The sequence below is a fragment of the Electrona antarctica genome (genome assembly GCF_951216825.1).
Source record: "Electrona antarctica genome assembly, chromosome: 6".
Classification (NCBI taxonomy): Eukaryota; Metazoa; Chordata; class Actinopteri; order Myctophiformes; family Myctophidae; genus Electrona; species Electrona antarctica.
In genome coordinates, this window is record NC_136811.1 from 54,362,839 (window position 1) to 54,372,798 (window position 9,960).

Genomic DNA, 9,960 nt, shown 5'->3' on the forward strand with positions numbered 1-9,960 from the left:
CTAAAAAAACAATTGTCTGCGTGATGAGCACTTGCGGTGGACGACAGAGGGGCCGTACTCCTCGTACTCCTGCTTGCTGATCCAATGCGGCTGGAAGGTGGTGAGAGAAGCCAGGATGGAGCCGCCGATCCACACAATGTAGTTCCTCTTAGGATCAGCAGTGACCTGCATGGGGAGTATGGGGATGAATCTTGTGATTTTTAGTTGACTGTCTAAAACTAGACTAACACTAAAACCTTTCCAGATGACTAAAACAAAATGGAAACTACATAGAAATGTGCTGTCAGAATCAGCACTAACACACAGTCTCCAATTATCAGCACCTAAAAAACATAGCTTATTTAAAGGTTTACATCTGATGTTTGGACTTAAAGCTACTAGGAAATTGCCATTAATATAGTGGTTGCAAGGATGGAAGGCAATTGACCTTTTTACTTTTGGAAAATAATATTGAAGAAACGGTTAACTGGTTAATATGTGTATACATCATTTTGAAAGTGTAATTTGGACTCCCAGAAAACGGAAGGAGGACACCCTCTCCACACAGTCCCCAAGGAGGACACCCTCTCCACACAGTCCCCAAGGAGGACACCCTCTCCACACAGTCCCCAAGGAGGACACCCTCTCCACACAGTCCCCAAGGAGGACACCCTCTCCACACAGTCCCCAAGGAGGACACCCTCTACACACAGTCCCCAAGGAGGACACCCTCTCCACACAGTCCCCAAGGAGGACCCCCTCTCCACACAGTCCCCAAGGAGGACACCCTCTCCACACAGTCCCCAAGGAGGACACCCTCTCCACACAGTCCCCAAGGAGGACACCCTCTCCACACAATCCCCAAGGAGGACACCCTCTCCACACAGTGCCCAAGGAGGACACCCTCTCCACACAGTCCCCAAGGAGGACACCCTCTCCACACAGTCCCCAAGGAGGACACCCTCTCCACACAGTCCCCAAAGAGGACACCCTCTCCACACAGTCCCCAAGGAGGACACCCTCTCCACACAGTCCCCAAGGAGGACACCCTCTCCACACAGTCCCCAAGGAGGACACCCTCTCCACACAGTCCCCAAGGAGGACACCCTCTCCACACAGTCCCCAAGGAGGACACCCTCTCCACACAGTCCCCAAGGAGGACACCCTCTCCACACAGTCCCCAAGGAGGACACCCTCTACACACAGTCCCCAAGGAGGACACCCTCTCCACACAGTCCCCAAGGAGGACCCCCTCTCCACACAGTCCCCAAGGAGGACACCCTCTCCACACAGTCCCCAAGGAGGACACCCTCTCCACACAATCCCCAAGGAGGATACCCTCTCCACACAGTCCCCAAGGAGGACACCCTCTCCACACAGTCCCCAAGGAGGACACCCTCTCCACACAGTCCCCAAGGAGGACACCCTCTCCACACAGTCCCCAAGGAGGACACCCTCTCCACACAGTCCCCATTGATGAACAGCGGTGGAATGTCTGTTTTCCTCCTCCTGTAGTCTATGACCAGCTCCTGGTGATGTGATGTGTTTTGATGTAATGTGATGTGATGTGTTTAGGAGCAGGTTGTTCTCTCTGCACCACTGTGTCAACTGCACCACCTCATCCCTGTAGTCTATGACCAGCTCCTGGTGATGTGATGTGTTTTGATGTGATTTGATGTGTTTAGGAGCAGGTTGTTCTCTCTGCACCACTGTGTCAACTGCACCACCTCATCCCTGTAGGCAGACTTTGCTACTACTGTGGTATCAATAAGCTTGTTGTGTTTTTTTTTGGGTATGGGGTATCGAGCACCATCCCTAGTCCTGTGGGGGGGAGTTCCAGTGACCCCCACCAAATGACCGGAACTACTTAAAATGATGCTAAAGACCAGTATACTCGTCTTAAGCTGTATTATATGAGTAAAAATCACACCCGTGTGAACTGAGTGGTGTAATATAGCCTGTCTGACGTAATGAAATCATGTCTGACTTAATGAAATCACACCCTGGTGAACAGGGTGAACATAGCAACCATGCTCATTTTTTCTGCACTATCATGTCTGACGTAATGAAATCACACCCGGGTGAACAGGGTGAACATAGCAACCATGCTCATTTTCTGCACAACAAAGCCAGTTGTAGGAGTGGTTTACACCACTCAAAAAAAGGTCTCGGGAGGACAGGGACTTCAAGACATCCCGTTAGAGGCTACTTTAAAGTAATATCACTTGAATGCCTATGAACCATTTTTCCAGTTGAAATGTTAAAGCCAATAATCTCAGTTTCACCACCTTGAGCGTAGAATTGCACTCTGGCCTTGCAGGGCAGTGCACATGCACACAGTTAAATAGATATGTGACTGTCTGTCCTCGTACCTTGACCTTCACGGTGGAAGGAGCGAGAGCAGTAATCTCCTTCTGCAGGCGGTCAGCGAAGCCTGGTAACATGGTGGTGCCTCCACACAGCAATATGTTTTCAAACATTTCCTTACGGAGGTCAATGTCACACTTCATGATGCTGTTGTAGGTCATCTCATGGATCCCTGCGGACTCCATACCTGAGCAGGAGAGACAGAGAGAGGCACAGAGTCATGTAATCTGTATCCAGGGACATACTGTACAGTATACTAGTAACTACAGTACCAATTCCCTGACCCCCTCCCTCTAAAAATGCAGATCACTTACATATTTTAAAACAGGCCTAAAGATCCACCTTTCAGCAGGTCCAAGGGAGAGGAAATTATCCTTCCCCCTTAAAGGAGAATTCCATACTAGAAGGCTTTCTTACCTTTCTTTGTAGTTGTTACGTCCCCACCAAAGAGGTCCAGGTGTTTTTTTGTGCAAAAACCCCTTATTGGCTATTTCCCCTACCATAAGCCCTACATGAATTACATTGAATGGAATGGGAATTGAACGGGGCTATGGGGTGTTGTGCTAATTCGCTTATTTCCATCGAAATAAGTAGTAAAGTGTGCCGCTTGGGATATTATTTACATTATGAAGAGAGGATATATACAAAAAAAAAAAAATTGTGAGCGATGGAAATAAGCGAATTAGCACAACACCCCATATAGCCCCATTCAATTCAATGCAATTCATTTAGGGCTTATGGTAGGGGAATAGCCAATAAGGAGCTTTTGCACAAAATAACACCTGGACCTCTTTGGTGGGGACGTAACAACTACAAATAAAGGTAAGAAAGCCTTCTAGTATGGAATTCTCCTTTAAACATATGATCACCCCCCCCCCCTCTTTTCCCCACTCTGTAGGCTACATATTATTTGGATTTTTGTTGTTTGATGATATTGAATTTTGTTGTTATTCTTTCACGTTACGTCTATGAATTGCTTGTACAGGGCCTAAATGGAAACAAGACCGCAAGGACTTTTTTTTGGTGCTATCCCTTTTGAAATGAGTGTTTGACTGCACTCTGTTGCTGTTTCCTACAACCAGCTTTTAGTTACCAAACATTAAATTCCCATTGACAATGAATGGAGAAGAGTTACGTCAAATAGTGTCTGAGCACATATAGGCATGATGCCTATTTTACGTCATGACACCCCTCCTCTGTCCCTCCATCCCCCTACCCATCTGTCCCTCCATCCCCCTACCCATCTGTCCCTCCATCCCCCTACCCACCTGTCCCTCCATCCCCCTACCCATCTGTCCCTCCATCCCCCTACCCACCTGTCCCTCCATCCCCCTACCCATCTGTCCCTCCATCCCCCTACCCATCTGGCCTGGCTAATAAGCCAGACTCAAATCACAAGTCGTGTGGTAATTGGTTAGAGGTACTGTCAGTCAAAGGTCTCAAGCATTGAATGTCACTGTACCAAAGCCCGCCCATATTGCATACCGTGTCCCGATTGGCCACACCAGTTCTCTGGTGTAGGAAATGGGCGTACAATTGAGCCTCTCCAGACCGTAATCCGCCGGCAGGCAATTCTTTTTTGGCAACGGCTGATTCGGTCTGGCTTATTAGCCAGGCTACTACCCATCTGCAACTCTTGCTTATAGTAGCATGTTGGGGTCGTGTGGGTGGGTGTATATATTGCATATGCATAGATATATATTTATCTTCATCATGCATTGCTTGCTGTACCGATTGTTCCTAATCTATTATACGTTGTTCTTCCAACATACTCATTACTTATTTATTATTATGTATTTATTATCCTGTATATATTACTGTACATACTGTACATTTTTCTGTATTTATTCTCTCATTGCTGCATTACTGTATAGAGCGTCGCAGTCCCGCCCCCTTTCATGACAACGCCAGGCCCAGGAAATTAATCACAATGCATTTTTCCCATAGACATTTCAAAAAGTATTTATTTAAAGACCTTTTAAGCGTCGTACGAAGCCAACTCGAGTCGTGACAAATCATGACAACACACACAATATTTTGGACCAAACAAATAATTACATAGAAGAAAAACAACAAAAAAAGTGTTGTAACCTGCCGTTTATTTCTACTTTCTAATTCTTTGTTCGGCCCAAAAAATTGTGTTTGTTGTCATGATTTGTCAACAGTTGGCTTTGTACGACACTTAAAAGGTCTTTAAATAAATACTTTTTGAAATGTCTATGAGGAAAATGAACGGAGAATCATTTCCTGGGCCCTGGTAGGGGGCGGGACTGCGACGCTCTATTGCACTTCTGGCTAGACTCCACTTTTCTTTTCATTGTCAAAGTATTTGTATACTGCAGTACAGTGACAATACATTTAATCTAATCTAAATCCAATGATGATGTACGATGATAAGATCGCCCCTCACTTCACACAGGTGTGATTTTTACAATTATGTTCAATAAACTATTCAATCAATCAAAAAAAAATTACAATTTGGTTCCATTTGTACACTCTCAGAGTTACTGTTATGGTCTTATGTGTTTCTGGTAATATTATTCTCCACTCATTTTGTACTGTATGTCTGTGGCAAAAATAGAATTTTGACAAAAATGCCCACCACAACCCAGCATGGCAATGACCCCTGAAAAAAAGCACGTAAACAATCAGACAGACAAAGCAAGAGACACACAATATAAGCTAAGGGACTGGCTGGACACAGGTGAAGATGATATTAAACCCATTTACCGCTACCATTATTTAATCCCTCCGTCGCGTCCTGCCAGGGTTTTATCGCGTGTGACACTTACTTTGAAGAGCCAAATATCCGTAATCGCATTTTACTATGAAACCATTCCGTGTGTGTTGACGAAGCCGGTGCTTGTTCTCTCGGTCGGTGGTGGAAAAAGTGGACCGCGAGTATCACAGCGCCTGCTACAGGCCGTTGAAAACGCTTGTCTGGGACAAAGCGACCCCTGCAATGTCGCTTCTGTGAGATAAAGCCGTCTGAAAACAGAGCCGGCAATGTAAGTGGATGCGCGCGCATTTTCAAAATGGCCGCGCCCATTGGGTCAGAAGCATAACAAAGCTAACGGACGGTAGATTTCGATACGATCGTATTAAAACATGCATTAATGAATACATCGCTGTTAAAACGGCTTTTCCGTTTGTGGCAGGCTACAAGATTCTACGTGTTAATATTCCTATGTTCCTGGCGGGCAAACGATTAAACAATATTTACAGGATGAGATGAGATAATACAGGGCACAGACACCAACAAAACCAGACAGGAACAACTAAGGACATCACTTCAAAATAAAGGCAGTAGGCATTGCTATCCTTATGCTGTAGCATCATTGGTACTGTACTGTACTGTACTGTACTGTACTGTACTGCACTGCACTGCACTGCACTGTTCTGTACTGTACTGTACTGTACTGTACTGTACTGCACTGCACTGCACTGCACTGTTCTGTACTGTACTGTACTGTACTGTACTGTACTGTACTGCACTGCACTGCACTGTACTGTACTGTACTGTACTGTACTGTACTGTACTGTACTGTACTGTACTGTACTGACCAATGATAGAGGGCTGGAAGAGGGCCTCAGCGCAGCGGAACCTCTCGTTGTCCATGGTGATCACCTGACCATCAGGCAGCTCGTAGCTCTTCTCCAGTGAGGAAGAGGAGGCAGCGTTCTGCATCTCCTGGTCAAAGTCCAGTGCCACATAGGACGCTTTCTCCTTCATCTGATACACCAGCCCACGCTCCTCTGTAGAGGAAGAGAGTACGGAGATATTTACATTCTCCAATGAATGGTTTTAGGGCTGTCTCAAATGGGTCTAATTATGCTTTAAAGGCTGAATGCATTTTTACTACAGGACTTATCAGGAGGAAATTATGTAAAAAAAATAATATTATTTTGTCTTGAGATGTGAGTGCAGCTGGACGCGCCTGCCAGTTCTTTCTGTACCAGTCAAATGAGAAAAAAGAACAACAAAAAATCTGGTCTCGGTCTCACCTCCCGTCGGTCTCGAATTTAACTCGACCCCCTCCCACACTTCGTCTTGACTCGGACTCGCTTTAGGTGGACTCGACTACAACACTATCCTGTACCCTGCGCCATCCCACACCAGCATAATGAGCAGGGGTTAGGCGAGTCCTACGTGTGAGTGGTCAATTCCCACCATATGAGTCATACAAATGGATACATACATACCGGCAGTGATTCCATAGCCTCTATCCGTGAGCATCTGCATCATATAATCAGTGAGCTTCCTGCCTGCCAGGTCCAGCTTTTTGATGGCATGAGGCACAACGAGACACTCTTTGACGGGCACAGCGTGGCTCACACCATCACCACAGTCAACCACAATACCTGGAGAAACAGATTAATTTAGTCACACCATCACCATGAGCAAACTGAAACAGATTAATTTAGTCACACCATCACCATGAGCAAACTGAAACAGATTAATTTAGTCACACCATCACCATGAGCAAACTGAAACAGATTAATTTAGTCACACCATCACCATGAGCAAACTGAAACAGATTAATTTAGTCACACCATCACCATGAGCAAACTGAAACAGATTAATTTAGTCACACCATCACCATGAGCAAACTGAAACAGATTAATTTAGTCACACCATCACCACAGTCAACCACAATACCTGGAGAAACAGAGGTTCACTTGATTGATTGATTGATTGAAGAATTTATTAACAGTTTGCAGAATTACAGTACATTTCGAGCACAAACTCAATACAAAGGCTGTTAACTGTGAGTGGACGACCCAATTAAGCATTACACTTGTTTCCAACAGGGTCCACCATGTTCAAATCATCAAAACATTTAGAGACGTACAAATAGACACTTCTATAGACAGAACAGGAATTCATCAAAAAGGAGGTAAAAAGGGAAAAGAAATATATACAGTGAGGGGAAAAAAGGGGGGGGCGGGGAGACCCCGTCTAAGGCCCCGTCTTAGACCCCGTCTAAGGCCCAGGCTACACGTATATGGATCTTTTGCAAAACGCACATTTTTGTGTATGTTTGGGCCTTTTGGCCACACGCAAACGGCGTTTTCGGCCACTCAAACGGAGGTTTTTGGAAACGGATAAATAAGTGAAGATTTTCGAAAATATCCGGGATCAGTGGAGCTGTGTAGTCATGTGAAACATGAGAAACGATGATGTCACCGCTCAGCGCATATCATTTTTGAGTGGTGTAAACCACTCCTACAACTGGCTTTGTTAGTCTGTCTGTCTGTCTGTCTGTGCAAAAAAAATGAGCATGGTTGATGCTGATTGGTTGATGCTGATTTCATTATGTCAGACATTACATCAGAACACAGCTGATCAGGCTATATAATACCTTACACCACTCAGTTCACACGGGTGTGATTTTTACTATAATTAGGTGAGAAATGTAGCTTGTGCCTGCATGGAAACTACACGGATATCAATCCGATTGTTCATGTTTATATATCACTGTTAACAACTTTAAAACTTATCATACAGGTATGTTGCATCAACTGCAGCGAGCAAAAGGCTCTGCTCTGCTGCATCCAATAATACATATATCAGCCTACTAGTCCAGTGCGGACTGGTGATGTCATATGTATTGGTGCCGAGTGCGAAGCTTGAACAGGTTGAATGGGTTAATTGCGGAGGACGCTACAGATAAACTGTGGATATTAACCTACCAATAAGGACCCAGGCCAAATGCCATTGCGCAGTACATCAAAGTGTGGTGTGTGCATAGCCGCATGTGAAACTATATTCTCGTGCAGTATTTTGCTCTCCATTTCATGGTCATGGTCATGGAGGGGAGAGAGAGAGAGATGTGTGAATGCAATATCGCATCAAATAACGTGGTTGGTGAGAAGAAAGTATACAGTGGGTCGCCATGCGCATCTCTCTCCTGTTTAGGTAATACAGGGCGCACCCTTGACTGCATTCCATTGTCACTGTGCCTGCATGCCGACAATGTGCGCGCGTGAACTTTTATTAGCCTACATTATAACGTGACATTTATTATACACCTGGAAAATATAGCCACTCTACAAGCTCACAACTGGTTGTGGACGGGACACTTATAGGTCTGACTCTGCTATGATTTTCTGTGCAGGACTTGCCAAGTCGCCAGAGCAATGGTAAAGTGTCTATCATTTTTAAATTATATGGAGAGAAAGGTCGAGAGTCGGGATTTGGAGATTTAGCATAGTGTGACATGTTGACAGACAATGAAAGAAACATGTTCCACTTCCACTCACAATTTAGGTGGCTTTTAAAATGCAGTACTTATTCCTTCATTAAAACCAAGTGTACATATAAAATCAAATACAGTATAATATAGCCTACAATTGAAACCTGCTACTGCAGTGATTTTATCCTGTGTTCAATGCATTTCTGCATTTGTGTGTGGACTCTCTGTCGTATGGGCAGGGATCTTTTCTAAAACGGAGGCCGAAAATATCCGTTTTGCAAAAGATCCATATACGTGTAGCCTGGGCCTTAGCCTCTCAGACAAAACTAAAGAATGTGTTGTTATCGTTGGAAAATAATTTGTCCACTATTTCATGCTGGAGGCCTACTGATGTGATACGAATAATGGATATTTTACATTCTGTAATTGTGTACGTAAATTTAAGTAATGCTATGTTTATGTTTATCAATAATTTAACTCTTGAGAGTGTAAAATTAAACCCAATGGACCTGTAAGGGTCCATTTGTTTTCATTTTAGACTCTCAAGAGTTAAAGATCTTATAAGGGTATGATTACCAACTCTCCATCATTTAGCTGGGCACCACCTTCAAGGACCACTGGTGGTCCCTGGACCACTTGTTGAAAACCACTGGGTTACATGGATTCTAGTCTTGTGTGGCCAGACTGTTGCCTCTTGCAATTTTCAAATGCTTTCGTCATACAGTCTGGAGAAATGGAAGCTCTGATCATGAGCAAAAGATAAAGCGGAAGTGAAGTCTCCTCCCCACTCCACCGTTTCATCTTTACAGTCACGCAAATAATTCGTCCTAATATAAATCTAGACCATGGGTTAAGAGGGGCGGGACAACGGGCGGAGCTTGACAGAGTTTGAATCGGGCAACAGACGGAGTACATGCAAGAAGATTTACCTTCTATAACAGCGTAAGTATCGTTAAAAAAGGTTAAACGTTCTGTACTAGTATGTTCGCTCATTCTCTAAATCAGAAATTCAGAACAGTTATGTTTTTGTATTTGTAACTTTTATTTTAAGGTTGGTTCTTGTCTCTTTTCCTGTAACTCGCCTGCAGTGTCTCATTGTCATTGCTCTTACTGCCTGACGTATGTTATCTTTAATGCACATTATAAAAAGCACACTGTATCTGCAGGAATTCAACCTTTGGAACTAACATATCAGACCTTATACTTATCAGGGTTTTCACAGGGACGGATTAACCCCATGAGGGACCCTGGGCCGAAAATATACTGGGGGCCCCCATAGTGTGCGTGCGTTTTTTTTTTTTCATCATCTTTTGACCTAAATTTAACAGAATCAACAGCCAATGAAGGGCCCCAGGAGGCCTTGTCAGGGCCTCAAACCCAGCACTGCGTGGTCCAGTTTCCCCAAAAGGACCCTGGG

General features: G+C 44.5%; 1 protein-coding gene across 1 annotated transcript; it reads right to left on the reverse strand.

Annotated features, from left to right (window-relative positions):
- Positions 1-9,130, reverse strand: LOC306925165 (actin, plasmodial isoform-like; the record flags this gene model as incomplete). The annotated part of the gene is made up of 5 exons (XM_079503855.1): positions 1-165; positions 2,352-2,533; positions 5,911-6,102; positions 6,550-6,708; positions 9,124-9,130. The coding sequence occupies 5 exons, from the start codon at positions 9,128-9,130 to the stop codon at positions 1-3; spliced, it is 705 nt and encodes a 234-aa protein (XP_079359981.1).
- Positions 9,131-9,960: the final 830 nt, after the last annotated feature.